The 18,504-nt window shown below is 33.8% G+C and overlaps 1 protein-coding gene and 1 pseudogene across 1 annotated transcript in view; both read right to left on the reverse strand.

Annotated features, from left to right (window-relative positions):
• Positions 1 to 1,745: 1,745 nt before the first annotated feature.
• The window catches only part of COL11A1 (collagen type XI alpha 1 chain), a 196,795-nt gene continuing 180,036 nt past the window's right edge, over positions 1,746 to 18,504 (reverse strand). Inside the window, exons 57-66 of the mRNA XM_081817102.1 lie at positions 15,932 to 15,985; positions 14,927 to 15,034; positions 14,379 to 14,432; positions 14,237 to 14,272; positions 14,091 to 14,144; positions 12,381 to 12,630; positions 8,799 to 8,911; positions 7,298 to 7,366; positions 4,699 to 4,932; positions 1,746 to 3,463 (exon numbers count right to left, since the gene is read on the reverse strand). Coding sequence (XP_081673228.1) covers positions 3,317 to 3,463; positions 4,699 to 4,932; positions 7,298 to 7,366; positions 8,799 to 8,911; positions 12,381 to 12,630; positions 14,091 to 14,144; positions 14,237 to 14,272; positions 14,379 to 14,432; positions 14,927 to 15,034; positions 15,932 to 15,985 — 1,119 coding nt within the window. The 3' untranslated portion in view covers positions 1,746 to 3,316. The remainder of the gene's footprint in view (positions 3,464 to 4,698; positions 4,933 to 7,297; positions 7,367 to 8,798; positions 8,912 to 12,380; positions 12,631 to 14,090; positions 14,145 to 14,236; positions 14,273 to 14,378; positions 14,433 to 14,926; positions 15,035 to 15,931; positions 15,986 to 18,504) is intronic.
• Positions 5,997 to 6,127, reverse strand: LOC115944151 (U4 spliceosomal RNA; annotated as a pseudogene).

The raw sequence follows: 18,504 nt of genomic DNA on the forward strand, positions 1-18,504 counted from the left end.
AGCCCTTCATTAATTCACTTCTGTCACAATTACTCAGCATAGAGGACTAAGCTTCAGGATCATTGTCTTTCATGGACACCATCTAAGCCCTTGAGAGATCTGCTAGAAATACGTTCTCATAGTCATACAATTGGTAAAATTTGCCCAAGTAAGATCCTTTCACTATGATCTGTTAAAAATATTATCTTTCCACTCCAACTTCTCTTTGGCATTTTTTTCTTGTGTTGGATGGTGTGGAAAGAGGCAGCAAGGAGGAATTCCAATTAAGGACTCATTTATTCAGGATTTATAGGCTAGGTTTACATGGTGAGGTATAATTATATGGCTTACAGTTCATATTTATGGAAACTTATTGCCAGTAATCCTAGTGTAGGAATAGCTTTATGGAATAATCCTATCACCCACTGTGTTATAACATAAAAAGTAGGAAGACAGAGTTTGTATCATGGCATGCATCTGTCTTACGGTGCCCAGAGCCTGAAATCTATTGGTAGTGGAAAGAAAACAAGGTATAAAATGTAGAGAAATCAGAAGCTAGCCTGTGAAAAATTCTCACAAATTTATAGTACATATATGAAATAAATGTATAGAGCTTTTCCTAAATTTAAAATAACCCAAAATTTTTAAAATACTTACCAATAACAAGAAGTGAAATTGAAAGAAACAGCTCTAAGCGATTATGTTTCTTGTCAACATAATGTTGATAAGAACATGTTAGAAAAACTTATTCTTTCTACTAGAAATTAAATTATAAAATTCTCATATGAAGAGGCACTCAGAGATTGAAGCCAAAAATAAACAAACACATAGAATAAAAGTATTACAAACGTACTTCAGAGAATTAAAGAAAACATTGATTTTTTTTCCCGATTGTCTGATACTTTTGTTATGGGTCCGTTTTTATAATTAGTAATTTGTTGTAAGACCTTCATTCATTTAAAATTATAAATTCTGTAATTTTTTTGTATTTGTAATTTTTTTTTTTTAAGAGTAAAGCCAAATTTTGTGTGCATCAGGCCCAGGATCCATCCATGCCAGGATCTATCCAGGATCAACATTATTCTCCAGAGTTTATACATGCTTGGGCCAAGACTGGAATGTCATATAATATGCTTTTTCTTTTCCACTGAGCTTCTTTTTGTTCAGATTAAATCAGGTATAAGGGAGAGAAAAAAATCCAAAGCAATAAAGAAGACCATATCCATATGTGCAAGGAATAAAAAAGGATAGGCAGTTCAGTTATTTATTCATTAATACTATTGAGTGCCAAATTTGAGACTGTTTTGTTTAAATGGGCAAATAATACAGCTTCCCCAGGGCAGGTCAATATGCAAAATATTCTCTCTTATTGCTATATATTCATTAAATTGGCTGACGTATGGAATTTCTCTTGATAAAAAATATTACTTTATGTATAATTTAGAGACTATGTAAAAGTTCTGGAAATATTTCTAGTGCTGAAATTGTGAACATATGTTTGAGACTTTGCAAAATGTTTAATTATGAAAAATATCTTTCTGAAATTTTAAGTATAGCCTACCTTAATTTTGTAAATAGAGTATTACCATGTGGTGTTTTTATTTTAGACATGTGGAGAATTTAAACAACTTATCTCTGAAGGAAAATATTCTTTTCCAAAAGTATAAACGATTCTAATCTGGATGGTCAAGAAACAGAATCAAAAGCCTTTTCTGCAATAGAGAGTAATTTGGAACCTATTTAAGAAAGAGAATGACCAATCCAGGTAGACAAGACTTGAGTTTATTTATACGATTCATATCGCCCTTCTTGAAAGGACATTTACAAACTTGATTTCAAAAATAAAAGAACTTCTGAATGACAAGTGTTCACGTTTTAATTCCAGTATTACAGGTATGCTCTTTTGTGATAAATTATCAGTTGAAAATGTTCCAGTGAAATCTGGTATCAATTAATTTAACACTTCATATAAGAAATAAAACATTTATTTTCAAGTCTTACATATATTACTTAAAATAGATACAAAGTTCAATTTGTAACTTTAAAATTTTACTGCTATAGCAAGCTACCTGGAAGAAAATACCTTAGTGGAAAAAAAAAATGTTTTGATTGCTTTAATAAGTATGACTTTTAAAACAAGCACTGTTAGTAACAATCCACCCATATGCTGTTTAAGAATTAGGCAAGTCAAATAATGTATGTTATTATTTTGAAAGAAAAGAAATAGTATTTTTTGGGCAGGTGCAGGTAAAATAATATTTGAAGATTATTATAATAAGCAACTTGGAATCAAATTCAAGAAGTTGGTCGATTAAAAATTATAATATTGAACAAATTCATAAATAATTGCTTAGTTCCCATCTTTTAATATTAATCTGCATGACTGAAGCACACTGAAAGCAATGAGATGAGATAAGGTAGTAAAAAAATTGTACATCTGATTGTTTGCTTGATGGAGACATCCGTTTGTTAAATAGATTCTCATACACATTTTCCTGTCCAAAAATATAAACTTGCTTATTTTCCATATACACAAGGATTCTGGGAAATCCTGGACTCTGAAAAGAAAAAGGCTGAGGTATAGCATTGAATAAAGCATCAAAATGCATGATATTTTTGGCTGAAATTCAGCAAAGTTACTGTCAGTAGAGGAGAGTTGATCCAAGTGTGCTTCCGAGAGTCTTCTAGGTTTTTGCCCCTCTGAGAAATTTGTTGGCGACATCAAATAATTGAACTCTTCAACATCAATATATACAAAGGCATTTTATTATTAATCAAAGAGAGGGAATTAGAGTCATCAGAAATACAACTTTATTTTTTCATAATACATATATTTATTGCCATCATAGTTCTGCAATTCTCATAAAATTAGAGTCAGATGGAATTTAGAGACACGTGCAAGTTTTGGAAATGGACACATAGATAACAGTATAGAACTGTACATAAAATAATTACAATTTATTAAACACACTGTTTTAGCACATCCTTGATGGATGGGAATGAGCACCATATCTTTTATGAATATATATTGTTCTCTTCTTTTTTCTACAGCACCAAAGAAATCCAAATAGGAAAAGGAGAGATGAAAATTGGGAATCAAGAATAAGGCCTGTTTCCATCTCAGCCACACTATCTTGTATTTTTATGATTTTCGAAGCTTTTGTCATGTAAAGATTCTGCCCCTGCAAGGGCATCGGTATTTCTAATCAGTACATATATATGTAGCAAGTTGTTTTCTATATACCATCCTTATTCAAAAACTTGCATGTGGCATAAAATGGGTTGGTGGCACCAAGGTATTTTTTTCTGTTGATTTCATATGTTCTTTGTCCTAATCTTAGCCAAGGAAACAAACAGGACCAACTTCAAATCCAAACTTCTGATTCTGATCACCAAAGTCATTGATCATTACATCAACGATAGGTACTTGATCAATTTTCGGTGTATTGATTTCAATCACAGTTTTTTCATAGCCTTTTCTGGACTGTAAAATTGAACAGAAATACAAAGTTACACAATCATTTCATAGTTTTATATGTTATTTTTTTCTTAAGCCTCTGAGTGGAGGTGAGGAGGTATGAAAGAAGAGAGTAAGAAACAAATTTGCCATTATCTACGTGCAATTAACTCTTGTTGTCATCACTGATGTCCTATGTAGTTTTAAATTTTGAATGCTTAATATTTAGCTGTTATTATCCAACTATAATATTTGGATACATTGCACAGTTGAAAAGAATCTTATTGAATTGATAAATACAGTTTAATATGAAAACTGATGCTAAAATTGGGTCGGGCTCCTTCATAATAATATATTCTTACCATTGTAATCATACTATATAAATATTCAAGGTTTCTTAAGATACAGTATAGAAATTATAGTGCACAAGGTCAAAAGTCAAAGCATTTCTGCTGCTATATATTAATTTTGTGAATGATTATCAGTACATAACTATTGGGAAATCCAAACACTTGCTACTTTTAATATGTTTTATTTTCTCTTCTTTGATCTGTGGGTACCCTACTCACTTCTTGAAGGCATGGGCCTATTTCTTTGTAACTGTGAGTTCTTCAGTCATCAGCTACAACAATGACTTTTTTTAGTGTGCTCTCTGGGTCATTTTCTTAAATAGAATTCCCATTTGTGTGAAAAGGATAGTTCCAGAGAATAGAAATAACAAAAAATGATAATAACTGCCTAAACTTGTATAATACAGAACCAACAGACAAGCTCCTTACAAACAAAACACAAGGGTAAGACTTCTCTATGGTATAAATGGTATAATGCTGATTCCTTTATCTGTCATTTTAGAATCATGGATGAAGGAGACAAATGAAATAAAGTTTTTGATTTATTTTTTTCATTTCAAGAATAACTAGCTACAATAGTATTCCAGTATCAGGAATAAGTCCATAGAAATAGCATGTGATCTAAGATTACCTTCTGTTACGGCTTTTAGAATATGTGTCTATATGTATGTTTCAGAGTGCGTGTGTGCATGAGTGTGTGTGTGTGTGTGTGTGTGTGCATGAGTGTGTGTGTGTGCCTGTGTGTGAATATCCATGGCTTCTAAGATACTGTATTTTAGTGCCAGTGTTAAGCATCAGATCTTAATAACAGTTGCCATCCATTCCACGAGAGCAACCTGGCTTAGGGCCAGACTGAGGTGGTCACCCACTGCCTCTCACCCTGAGAAAGAAGGCAAAAGCCAGGATACTTACTGCGCAGCCATCATACAGTGCTTTGATGTAAGGGTTGTTGTCATAGGACATCTCCTCATCATTTGATCCCAGGAACCGAAGTGCCTTGTCGTAACTTCCCGCTGACACATCGTACCAGGCGGCTGACTGATGACAGGTGTAGGTGAAGTTTTGCCGGGCGGAGGCAGTCAGCAGTTTCAGGAATGTCATTTGCACCATATTAATGGAATTTCCTTCAACATCTAAATAGGAAAGCTGGGAATAAAAGAATAAAAAAGACACGTAAAGATTCTTTTACTCTTTCATGTTATAAAAGGATAAAAATCACTGTTGACAGTGAACTGTGATCCCAGAAGCACATGGATGAATCCATAGGCACATTTTCACTTAGGGAAAGAAAGTGGGCACGGAGGGTCAGAAGACCCAGAGACGGGATTTTATGAAATCGCTATTGTACGCCCACCCGAGTTACTGAAAGCACTACTTATCTTTGAAAAAAATCACTTTATTTCTATGCTTCATTGTCCTACCCATTAAAAATTTCCAAAAAAGTGCTTTTGTCTCCAAGAGATCTTTCATTTTATTTGTGTATCTTTTTAAATTAATGATTTAAATAAATTTAAATTATAGATTATGAAGTATCTTTCATTATGTTTCTGTATCTTTTTAAATAGTGAAACAGGGGCTCCTGGGTGGTTCAGTCGTTAAACATCTGCCTTTGGCTCAGGTGATGATCCCAGGATCCTGGGATCGAGCCCCACATAGGATTCCCTGCTAGGCAGGAAGCCTGCTTCTCCCTCTCCCACTCCCCCTGCTTGTATTCCCTCTCTATGTCAAATAAATAAATCAAATCTTTAAAAAAAAAATAGTGAAGCAATGGGTACTGAGGAATCTTGGTGCAATGCAAAGGTTACCTATTTTAATTTTTTTCTTAGAGAGAGTGCACGTGAGGGGGGGAGGAGCAGAGGGGGAAGGGGAGGGAGGGAGAAATAATCTCCAGCAGACTCCCACCTCTGCTGAGCACAGAGCACAAGGTAGCTAGATCTCTGGACCCTGAGATCTTGACCTGAGCTGAAAGGAAGAGTCCTCATTTAACCGACTGAGCCACCCAGGCACCCCTTAATGTTTTTTTTTAATCTCACCTACTTCTTTAAAAAACTTCATAGGATATCCACTTGGCCCAAAATTTTAAACATGTTCCTGCCGTTTTTATTTTGGGGCCATAGTTTTCTAAGGTGTTTGGTCTTCTATTTACTGCACAGACCTGCCTGTTTGTTCATTCTTAGATGATGTACTTACTCACCACTGTGTCACCAAACATAATGCCCCAGGTGACACAAGTGAGTATTTGTTGAGTCAGTAAATACTTATTTTGTGAAAAGTTTTCAATTAGCAATAATCGCGCCTTGGATAAACCTCATTGGCTATGATACTGCCACTGTGCAAAGCTAGTAAATACTTATTTTGTATTTAGAGCAGGAAGATAATTGAAAATTACTAAAACTCTTTATTAAATTCATAAATTGTTTTATTGGGTATAATTGTAATACTGGGGTCAGCTGAAACATATAAACCTAGATTTTTTTAAAAACGGAGTAGGAAATTTAACTAGACTATAGATTTACCTGATGTAGAGGCAGTTATCTATGACTTTCTTCCTTATTGTTGAATTTACTTAATCCTTACTGATTAATAGCTTAGATAGTGAGGAACCTTGTTTGGTTGAAGAAAAAAAGGCCACTTGGGAAATGCACACGAAGGAAAACAAACCAAAACAACAAAAAATAATACCACACACACCGTTCTGTGTATGTATTTTTTAACTTCTACACTGGTAAGATGTCCCATGGATATCTAATGTAACTTGAAGACTGCACTGAAGAATTACGTGAACTGGAGAACTTCACTAAAATTGTTAATTAATTTGTGTAGGTTCCCATAGGATGATAACTATAAAACAGCCATCGTTGGAAAATAACAGCTTTTTAAAGAACATTAAAAATTGAATAATTACCTGGATAAGTGAGAAACTTTCATTTAAAATACATTCTTATTAATATTTTAAACACACATGTATTTTTAAACAGCTTTTATAATATAAATTTAGTTTTGGCACAAATCTTAAAATACCTACAACAAATTATTAATAGTGAACTGGTCATTGTAAGAAAATATCTAAGTGAACTTGTGCTCTAATCCAAATAAAAGGTCAGGTCAGTCAGTTCACTTTATATCTACATGTAGCAATCAGAAAAAACATTTCACATTCCAAAAGTTTTTATTGAAATAGAGAACAAAAAATAATTTATGTATCCTCTATACCTGACATTTCTAACAATCTATTTTTATGATGTCTATCAGGTACTTAGTGGAGTTCATACTTTATCTGATCACATTATTTTGGTAAGTTCAGCATATTTCCATGTATTTTGATACAAAACATTTAGACTTTTCTAAAATACCACAGTGGTCTAAGAGATATAGATGGAGCAAGCCAGAGAACACATGGAATCTGGGATAGTATAATTTAGACTTTCACAGTCCGGGTCTAGAGATATATAATTTGAGCTTCATTTATGAAGTGTAAGACAAACCATTTCATGTTGAGGTAATAACATACCAGTTTTCCTCTCTTAAATTCACTAAACCAGCTTCCTGGTTTCTCCTTTGGCCATGATGATATTCTTACCTGTTGCAAAGGAACAGGAAAATTAGAAAGTAGGTAAAAGTTAGGAGCAGTATTGTTACGTACTGAAAATTACGTATCAGTAATTTTCAGTAAGACTAAGATGCCAAAGAAGTTTTAAAACAGTCTATCCTGAACTACAGAAAATGAGATAAAGAGAAAAATTTGAGAGAGATCCTGTGAATTCCCACTTAGTGAAGACTGAGTCATTTTCCTGCTGTTTTCTTTAATTGCTCAAAAAGAAGGGCGGGTCGGGGAGAATAACCTGCCGATGGCATAATAAGAGCTATAGGGGACACTGGTGGGACTCTTAGGCAAAACCCCTTGCAAAAGAACCCCTCATAATACCAGTTGGAATCAGCCATCAAGGCAAGTACCATCAGTATTCTATAGTGAAGGGAAGCATCCTGAAAGCAGTCAGCCAGTAACTAAGGGTGCCATGCTATGGAAAAGTCATTGGCAGGAAGCAAGCCTAATCATCTTCTGGGAAGAATGTTTAGAATTTTTAATAGATCTGCATTTATCGTTTTGCTTTGTAAACATCAGCAAAATATAAGGGTATCTAAGGCTTCGCTGTAGGGAATTTGAGTTATCAGTGTAAGGGGAGGCATTTTCCATGTGCCCTCATTTGTTTGGGGCTACAGGAATTTTATTATGCTTCGCCACTGGCCACGTTTGATGGGAAACAGAAGTTGCTTTGCCTCCTGCCCCTACTGCCCACCCTTTTCTCACAAACTTAACTTCTCTGCTAAAGAGACTAGCCACACTAAAGGACTTTAGCTGCCTTAAGGACTTTCTGTGCCTCTGTATGCCCACACCATTTACTAAGAAGGATGTGATTTATTAAAAGATTACAAACAAAGGCAACATTTATCACCAGAAACTGGAGAATATAATTATGCTAGTGAGAAATCTTTCCCTGTATTAGTCATTTGTCTTTATAGCTTTAAAGATAGAACTCAAATATATTGATACTGCTGGGTGAAAATCAAGAAATGTTTTTGAAGAGACTAAACATTTAAAAAGCACGCAAAGGCAGACAGTGCTCTTATTTTATGTAAAAGATTACAAATTGTGTATTTTGAACATATACAGCTGTGAGTTCTATCATGTGGTAATTGGAATGAAGAATACTATACATGCACTAAAATTTGAGAATCAGCTGTGCTGTGTCATGGAAAAGCCATAGAATTTTAGAGCACAAGCAGGTGCATAAAGAATACATCTGTGTAAAAGATAAAGGAGAGAAGTATTTGTTAACTCTGTGCATCACGTTGGTGTCTTATTCATGTTTATGCAAATGAAATGCTCTAATTACCCTGTAAGAAAAGCAGATAAATGAAAATATGACAGTATAATTTTCCTGTTTAGTTCAATATTGCAAAAACATGGCAAGAACTGTCAACAGTCACCACCAAAACAGATTGGTACTTACTCCCTCAGATTTTTTGTCTGGATAAATGCAAGTCTCACCACCAGATGTGAAATTACAGTAAACTTTGAAGGAATCTCCTGAGCATCCTTGGTTAGGATCAATCCAATATTCACCTAGAAGTAGGAAAAAATATGTCATATACAAATACATTTATATAAAAATGGATTGCATTAAATATCAAATTTTATTGGAAAGAGAAATAAAGAAAAATTAATACTGATGGATCTTTTCCTACAAGAATCACTTTTATGCTTTTGGTCATATTGGGGTTTGCGTTTGAATAGTTAAAGAGTGACCCTTTGTCTTGTCTGCATCAAAGCTTTGCCCATACATTCTGCCCAGAACACTCTGGTTCCTAGCATGTCTGTTACTTTTAGGTTTCAGCTTAAATGTCACCTCCTCAAATATTAACATTCAATTTATCCATTGTAATAAGTTGCATGTATATTGGAATCAGATAAACTTAACCCTAAATCTCATATGTATTATTTACTACTTAAATCGTCTGAGTATAATAATCACTATATTTTCCTTGGTTTATTCATCTGTAACAATGGAGGTGATAGTATCTACTTAGCCTCAGGGATCATACTTTTGCATTACTTTATAGCATCAACTTCTTGTAGTAAATGTACTCATATCTTAAAAAGAAGGTCTATTTTATATATTTAAATGTAGTTTGCTATTAATGTCATTATCTAAATGGTGCAGAACAAATTTTATCATGTGAATGACTGTGACCATTAATTTTGTGCTAGATGAGTGACAATGGTCAGTAGTGGAAATAACAAAATTATTTTAAAATAATTGACAATATGGTTTTTGTTGCTAACAGCTATTGAGAGACAGCATTGATTTACATGTAATGATACTTTGCTTCCCTCCTACCATTTTCTATGCTGCCACTTCATTTTAAATATTAGTTTGAATTATGTGAATTTGATTTTTAAATTTTAACATTCTGAAATCTCTAACTGCTTAACTTAGTACTAGGACTCTTAAAAATCCAATACGAGGGGTGCCTGGGTGGCTCAGTCGTTAAGCGTCTGCCCTGGGCTCAGGTCATGATCCCAGGGTCCTGGGATTGAGCACCGCATCGGGCTCCCTCTCAGCGGGAAGCCTGCTTCTCCCTCTCCCACTCCCCCTGCTTGTGTTCCCTCTCTCGCTGTCCCTCTCTCTCTGTCAAATAAATAAATAAAATCTTAAAAAAAAAAAAAATCCAATACCAAGGGCACCTGGGTGGCTCAGTCAGTTAAGTGTCTGCCTTCAGCTCAGGTCATGATCCCAGGGTCCTGGGGAGCCTGCTTCTCCCTCTCCCTCTGCCTGATGCTCTACCTACTTGTGATCTCTCTCTCTCTCTCTCTCTTAAAAATAAATAAATAAAATCTTAAAAAAAATCCAATACCAATCTGCTTTATCTTTTACTACTACTGTATATAAACAGGGAAAGTACTCTAATAGTCAATTAGCTTCTACTATATGTCAGATCACTTGAAATATTTATTTAACAAAAACATTTACATTTTTTCTGATTGCACCATTTATAAATTCACATCTGGAACCAACTGAAATCCTCAGAAAAAAAAAATACATAAAATAAAGTTAAAAATCATCCAGGATTTTACCAACCAGGATAACCACTCTTAATGGTATATATTATGGTTTTTAGAAATTTTGTGGTATTTTTTATCTTGATTTATTCAGTTAATATTGTCATTAATTTTCTTCAAATAACATAATAATAACTTAATTACTAAGACACCTTTGTTCAATAAATTCAGTATACTATGGATACCATGTACAATTTATCTCTAATTTATTCATCTCCTATTTTTACTATCAGATCCCTGAATCAAGTCACCACAATTTTTTGCCTAGATTAATCCAACAGCTCCTTAACCAGCTTCCTTTGATTCTACTTTGCTTTCTTCCAAATCACTTAAGTCATTTTCCACTTTGCTCACTATCGTTCAGCCACAGAGACCTTTCGGTTCCTTGAAGACACCAAGATCTTGTCTTCTTCAAAGCTTTCAAGAGACCCATATCCTCTGCCCGGAATACCCTTTTGATTCTTTGCATGATTGGCTACCTCTTGAAAGGTTTCAGCTTAAATGTCACCTCCTTAAATATTAACGTCCTATTCATCCAAAATTGAATCATCTCTTACTTATATACTCATTTTTTCCACAGTATCTGTCATAATATGTTATTATTAATACTTACGATTTTTCTGTCTCCATATTTTGAGAATAGTAGCTCAAGGGCACTATTCCTTTTGCGCATCTATGAATCTCTGTCTGAAGAACAGTGCCTGGCACTGCTAAATTAATTAATTAATATTTAATTGCAATTAATTAACACATTGAAGAATTAATAATGCTAGTTATTATATGGAAACCATAGGGAACTGTAGCCCACGGTGAACTTTCCATTTCCAAAATATACAAAAATTTTCCTTGACTGCTCGGGTTCTAATTAATCATATGTTGTTTTATAACTCAGCACATGTTGTAATCCTTCACATTTGAATTTCAATAATGTATGATTATCTTAGCTAGACCGGAAGTCTGAATCATTCTTATAAATCACTGCATCACTACCGAACTAAACATATTTTTTTCAAATGCACATATTATAAATTTGAAGACCTTGGATATCAGTCTGTATGGAACCCTTAATAGCTACCTGTGTTTTAGTTTTAACAGGCTCTGCTTGATTAAGATAAGACGATTTTATGACATTCTTCCTTTATGGTGGTGGCTGTTTCTGAATCACATTGAACTTTTCTCTCTGTACTGAGTTATTTAGATCTCAGTTATAGCATTCTTATATAATTGACAGAGCAAAATAATATTGTCCCAATGGTAAAAAGAGTGACAAAATATTTCCACATCAAGTGGGAGATTTAAGATCACATAAAGATCTGCCCCTTGTTAGTTTAGTAATTATGTGAGTTTATTAACTAACTCAGGATACTTGAAACTGTTGCCTTCTCAGGATGGATATGTAAACGTTTATGTTAAATGGTAGATATATTAAATTATCCTGATTATCATTACAAGTAAATTGTTCATAGTTCTGATTATTTGTGGATCAATGACATAAAGTTTTGCCCCAAGATATCCGAATTCTTAAATATTCTGTTCACCAAATCATTGCTAAACTGATAGGTCAAATATGATTCAGTTGTGCTATTACTCATGTTAACTTTACTCATATCAATGTAAAATTAGTTAGGTTATGGGATATAAATAATTATATGCTAATGTGCACATGCGTGCACACACAAAACCCTTTCTATGATAGTACAGGGAAAATGCATTTATGTTATCTATAATCATCCAAAAATGATCTTGTCATAATTTAATGAAACCTTATGTAACAGGCAAGGATTCTCTGAAGAGATCTTGAATTGCACAGTGTAAATGACCTTTTCTGTCTACAAGATAGGAATGAATAATCATTTGCTTTAGTTTTATTTAGGTTCTATATTAAACATTTAACTAGAATTAATGAGCTGACAATGCACCGTCATAACTGAGAGGTTCAGTACATTTGCTGTGTCATGTATTATTAACATACCATCTGGGAAGTCAGGATGGCTGAGTTGCAGGTCTTTGCAAGTTCGGGCTGGGTTAGTCTGAGTACCCATTGGAAATTTCATATGTTCGATGTCTTGTTTCAGGGAATTGAGGGAACCAAATATTTCCTCCATTCCATCCGAGTAATCAAGAATATTATCACCTGCATCTGCTTGCATGTTTTCAGCATGTCTTCTTGTTTTTTTGGGTGACAAGATTGGTAAAGGCTGAATGACTTCACCAGGTGGACCCTGTGAAAGAGATAATGTGCATGTAATTGCTTCTGAAGCTAAAATATTCTGCATAATTATTACTGGTTATGTCGTTGTTATAAGAATTTATAGTTGGTTTAGCTTTCCAATGTTTTTCCTAGTTTTCTCTAATTGCTACTATATACACATATACATATATAAATATCGATGTGTAAACTCTAAGTTCTTTTAAAAAGAATCTAGTAGGGATACTGAGGTAGACACACAAATCGGATGATTTCTGGACCTTTTTCTACATAAGTAATGTAGCACAGATTTGTGTGGACATATGTGCATTACCTTCTTATTTATTAACTAGTCCTCATTTATGTGTCCTATCTCTGCAACTAGATTTTAGTCTCTGAAGATTAAAACACCATTTTAGGGTTCTTATGCTACTTAATGAGTTGTCTATTGTGCTTGATAATAATTTATATTATGAAACACTAAACTTTGAAAAATACACATTAACTTATTTCAAATATAGCTTAAAACTGCATAAATTAAAAAGCTTAAAAAAATGCAGCCAGACTTGAATTTGCATATGTGGCAAGAGTAGAACTATACCAAATAGTTAAATCCATGTTGGTATGGATCGTGTCCCACAAAAACTCATATGCAGAAGTCCTAAGCGCCCGTACCTTAGAATAAGACCTCATTTTGAAATGGGGTTGCTGTAGATATAATTAGTTAAGTAAATATAAGGGCATCAGGGTGGATCCTGTTCCAATATGACTGGTATCCTTATAAAAAGAGGAAATTGGGTGCAAAGACACACATAGACAGAAGATGATCGGAAAAGATAGGAGAAGACAGCCATCTAGGAGCCAAGGAGAGGGCCATGGAACAGACCTTCAGCTCCACAGTTCTCAGAAGGAACCGATGCTCCCCATAGTGTGATCTAGGACTTGTGGCCTCTAGAACTGTTAGATAATACATTTCTATTATTTAAGCCACCTTGTTTGTGGTGCCTGTTACGGCAGCCCTAGCAAAGCGGATCTAACACTTAGTAGTTATGTGAAGCCTGGAAAATGTCAGCATTAACAAATGTTACAAATCATTATTGCTTTTATGGTGATCATTATATATAGTAGGAAAACAAATGCCAAGTATCTAAACTTTCGTCTTTATTCCTAGTGTGGTCAGACATGTATGTATCTTTGTGGCATACAATCAACTGCTTTCATAAAAACGTGACATAAAAAAGTATATAATTTTCTTGAAAAACAAAAACAAGACTATCATAATACATAGTTAATGGATGCTTATATTCAATTAAAAGAAAAATCTTGGCATGGGGACCTGATTATGTAACTAACATAGTGCTATTTCCTAGAAAAATCAGCACTTTGACAGAATGTCTTTTTTTTTTTTTTCATCCTTCTTACAAATTCAGAGAAATCACTGGCAGTCTCAGGATGCTAAATGTCAGCATATCAGTCTTGTTATTCTGCACTTACCGGAGGCCCAGGAGGCCCTGGAAGACCACTGTCACCCTTCTGGCCAGCAGGTCCCTGTTTAAAAAAAAAGGAACAAGATGAATGGGGAACAAGGCATTTGAGTGGACTTCCCCGAAAAATGAAAATCCAAAGGCAAAAGTACTTACAGCAGAGCCTTTGGTACCCTTTGGTCCTTGAGGGCCCTAGAAAAAAGGCAAAGGCAAAAGTGCAGATAAAAATCTGGAGAATTCATGACTCCTTGGTATATTTATAAGTTTATTTTATAAAATTCTTTTGTCTTGCACTTACTGGTAAGCCTGGAGGACCAGGTGGACCTATGGGACCAGCAGGACCTGGAATTCCCTACAGAGAGAATCATCCAAATTAGAGTTTTCCTCAGCTATTTTATGCCATGTTTTGCAGAACAAAACACACTGCAAACTTTTGATTATGCAAAATATGTAAGAATAACCTAAAACTTTCCATTGTGAATCTAAGAAATAATTTTAGCAAGATAATCTGTATTTTTTTTCCCATTTGCTTTAATGTCTGTATCTTTATAGATATAAAGCAGCCTTCAGAATAATGATTTGTATGTTTTGGGGATTCGATAAATTTTTGTGTAATTAACTATTGAACGTAATTTTTATGATTTCTAGCTTGTCATATTTTTAATTTATTACTTTAAGGTTAAGTAAATTTCTTTTTGAAAACATCATTGACTTAAAGAGATTAAAGATGGTCTAAATCACCTCCTTGGTCATGTTTAATGGAATGTGCTCAGGTGTGTGTGTGGGGGTGTGTGTGTGTGTGTATGACTGGAAAGGAGTAGGAGAATAATTTATATCTTTACTCACTCCATCCCCCTTTGCTCCTGGAGATCCTTGAGTTCCAGGGAGTCCTCTGTCACCCTTTTCACCTTGTTCTCCTGGAGGACCAATCAGGCCGATTAAACCAGGATGTCCCTTTAGAAGGCAGAGAAAAGAAATTTAACAATATGTAAATTACAACCATCTATTAAATTATGGTCATAAAATAACTGCACACTAAATTTATGAAACATAAAAGTAAAAAAAATAGATAAAAACTTTAACCCTTTCTGAAGGATATGTAGTATTAAGAACCTGCTTTTCCCTTACCTAACAGGGTCATTTACTGCTTACATTAAGTGAGACTTTTATTGGTGGGAAGGATTATTAGGGAACGAAATGTGTTCTAAAAATACCATCTTCGGTGTTTCATTTACTTAAAATGAAACCCCTCAACTAAGAGACCAATAATGGCCATATGTAATATTGATGAAATAAACAACTGAAAAGTCATTATTTTAGTAAGTATCATATTTTATATGAAATGATTTCTACTCTTCAGAAGTACTTTAGAGACATTTGGAAATTTAAAAATAATCCAAAAAACATTAATGGTATTCTAAAAAGGCTTATTTTCTTTAATTATTTGTTGCAACTCAGCATACATTCTGGAAGATCAAATTACTATTTCAAAGGTATTCTAGTTTAAATTTTTTATTTTCATGTTTAAAAACATAAAAATGGGCATTTTGTTATTCCATCTGTTTATTTTCTGAAGGGTTATTTTAGTATAACCATATGCTTTCGCCATATGGTTCCTACAAGGGGACATTGAAAAAATGTAACACTGAATTCTGATATATTTTTCACTATGACTTTGTATATTTTCTCTTCTCTAAATTCATCTGGGAAGCAGAGGATTGACAGATTTTTTCCTTGGTTAGAAGGACAAAGATATTCTTTGAAATTTCCTTTTGAGTGATTCAATCTGCAAAATTATTGTCTCTGCTATTAGAATGTCAAAATTGTAATAACATGTACTTTTATTCTCACCTTCTCGCCCTTGGAGCCAGGTTCACCTTTGAGGCCAGGTAAGCCAGGAGGTCCCTAAATCATGAGAAATAATAAACATACATAGAGTAGGTATGAGTTAGAGAATCATACTACTACTATCCACAGGGCAAATTTGGTTTGGGTAATATGACAGAGTTTGAAAATAATTAATAATGATTAGTGCTTATTTTTCAGGATTCAAAATAATTTTGCTTGTTTAAAACTCCATGGCTTAATATTTAACTATATTTATAAAGCATAATATTGATAAGTTTGACCACAGAAATAGGAAATTAGAAATAAGACATGGTTTATATGGTCTTTAAACTGAAAAAGAAGGATACATTTTTAATACACTAATTTTAGAAGAAGGGATTTCCAAATCATATATCAACTCAATCAGATATTTCGGTGCTAAGCTCAAATACATTACAATATTTCATGTAAAACTAAAAAAAAACCTCAATAAATTTTTGACAGTCAACTGACCTTTGATAACCACTTTTTCTAAGCAAACTCCCAAGACAGTATTTTTAACTGTAATTCCTGAAGAATCTTTTATCTAAATGATTTGTAAATTTAATAATAGAACAATTAGCTTTTTCATATAAACATCTCTATTTTACCAATTTAACCTTTTCTTATGGTCCAAGGACAAGATATTTATCCATTTATGCTAAATTATATTTTTATGAAAATCGTGGCATGACTTCAACAACTAACTCTTAGTTCTGACCCCTACCCATGGAATCATTCATATTGATGACTTTGAAACAAACGTTTTTATAGAATAGTGTATTCCATAGTGAAGGCAATACAAAATATGACCTTTGTTCTGAAATTAATGACAAATGAAACTATGCAGGCAAGAACTTCTGTCAGAAGAAATGTAACCGACACTAAAAGAATGTAAGGATGTGATTGATGAAATCAGAGCCAATATAAGGCTACAAAATGTTGGTCACTATTACCTGAAATAGTAAGGCAGCCGGAAAAACAAAGCAAAAGGTTTCTACAGTTTCTCTATGAGTTTGAATTATTTATATCGAATTGACTTTTAGAATTATAGCTTCAGTGACAATTTTTAACATGGCACTTAGAAAACAAATTGTATTAACTTTTACCAAACTATACCATGAGTGTTCACTATTGTATCTTCTTCAAGGCTACCACGAGCAATTTTTTTCCTCTCTACCCAGACACTTAGAATCTTCCATGTGAAAGAGCATGTTAAGTCCCAGTCCATCATTTCTGTGAATTTAAAGTATTAAGAGCCATGGATCTGATCCAAGGAGCATGATGTAATATAAAAAGTATGGGCTCAGAATAGGATAGACTTGGGACAGAAGCCAGCCTCTCTTAGTAGCAATTTAAATTAGCTAACCAAAAAGAGCTTCAGTTTTCTCATCTATAAATTGAGGATTATAATTCCTGTCTCGTGAGATTGAGTAGATGAGCCTTTTGCACTCCTTAATTTCTCACACCTACACCTTAAACTGAATTCCTGATCATCAGGGGAAAGTAAGAATAGGGTTCGTACAATTAGTACTGTGTAACAATAGTATTTTGGGCTAATATTATATATACTTATATTTGTTTTAATTCATGAATGAATTTGAAGTTCTCTAAGTATATTGATATAAAAGTGGACAATTTCCCTACATCATTCTATTAACAATAGATACAAATTTTTTTCATATAAAATATGTGCAACTTTAAATGTGAATGTGCCTAATAATATTCTTTTTTTTAAAAGATTTTATTTATTTATTTGACAGAGAGTGAGAGAGAGAGAGAGAACACAAGTAGGGGGAGCAGCAGAAGGAGAGGGAGAATCAGGCTCCCCACTGAGCAAGGATCCTGGACGCTGGGCTCAATCCCAGGACCCTGGGATCATGACCTGAGCCAAAGGCAGATGCTTAACCCACTGAACCATCTAGGCACCCCTAATAATATTCTTCTAATAAGGAGAGAATTATTAATTGTCAGACATAAATTTATATTAATTCAGTTTAGACTTTCTTTTGTATAAAAATAATCATGCCACTTTGTTAAATATCTGACAGACAAAACGTAGACGACAAAGAAACTACCAAAGTTACTTCCAAGTACCTTCTAAGGCTGGGTTTAAAAACCAGATTTTCATCTTGTTTACAAACACCCTATCATAGTGGATCTCAAAGTGTCATCCTCAGACCAGCAGCGACAGCATCATCTGTGAACTTTTTATTAGAAAAGCAAATTCTTAGGCCTCATTCAGACCAACTGAATCTGAAATTCTGGAGTTAAGAGACCAGGGATCTGTTTCATAGGTTTGATACTCAGTATGTTTTGAGAGACATGGCTCTGTGCCATTACGTCCCAAATCAGGTTAAATCAATATGCAAATCCGAACAGCATAAAGGATCTCATTTATGTTAAAATAAAAGCATTACCTATTTAGTTCTACTAGTTTAATAATTTTTAAATTAAGGTTATATATTTTACATCTACTCTTTTCTGATTTTATCAGAAATGCATGATGAATCATTAGGAAAATAATGTTGCCCAATAGCACATTTTATTATTTTTTT

This window comes from Leptonychotes weddellii, chromosome 4 (assembly GCF_054177405.1).
Source record: "Leptonychotes weddellii isolate Sample4059 chromosome 4, ASM5417740v2, whole genome shotgun sequence".
NCBI lineage: Eukaryota > Metazoa > Chordata > Mammalia > Carnivora > Phocidae > Leptonychotes > Leptonychotes weddellii.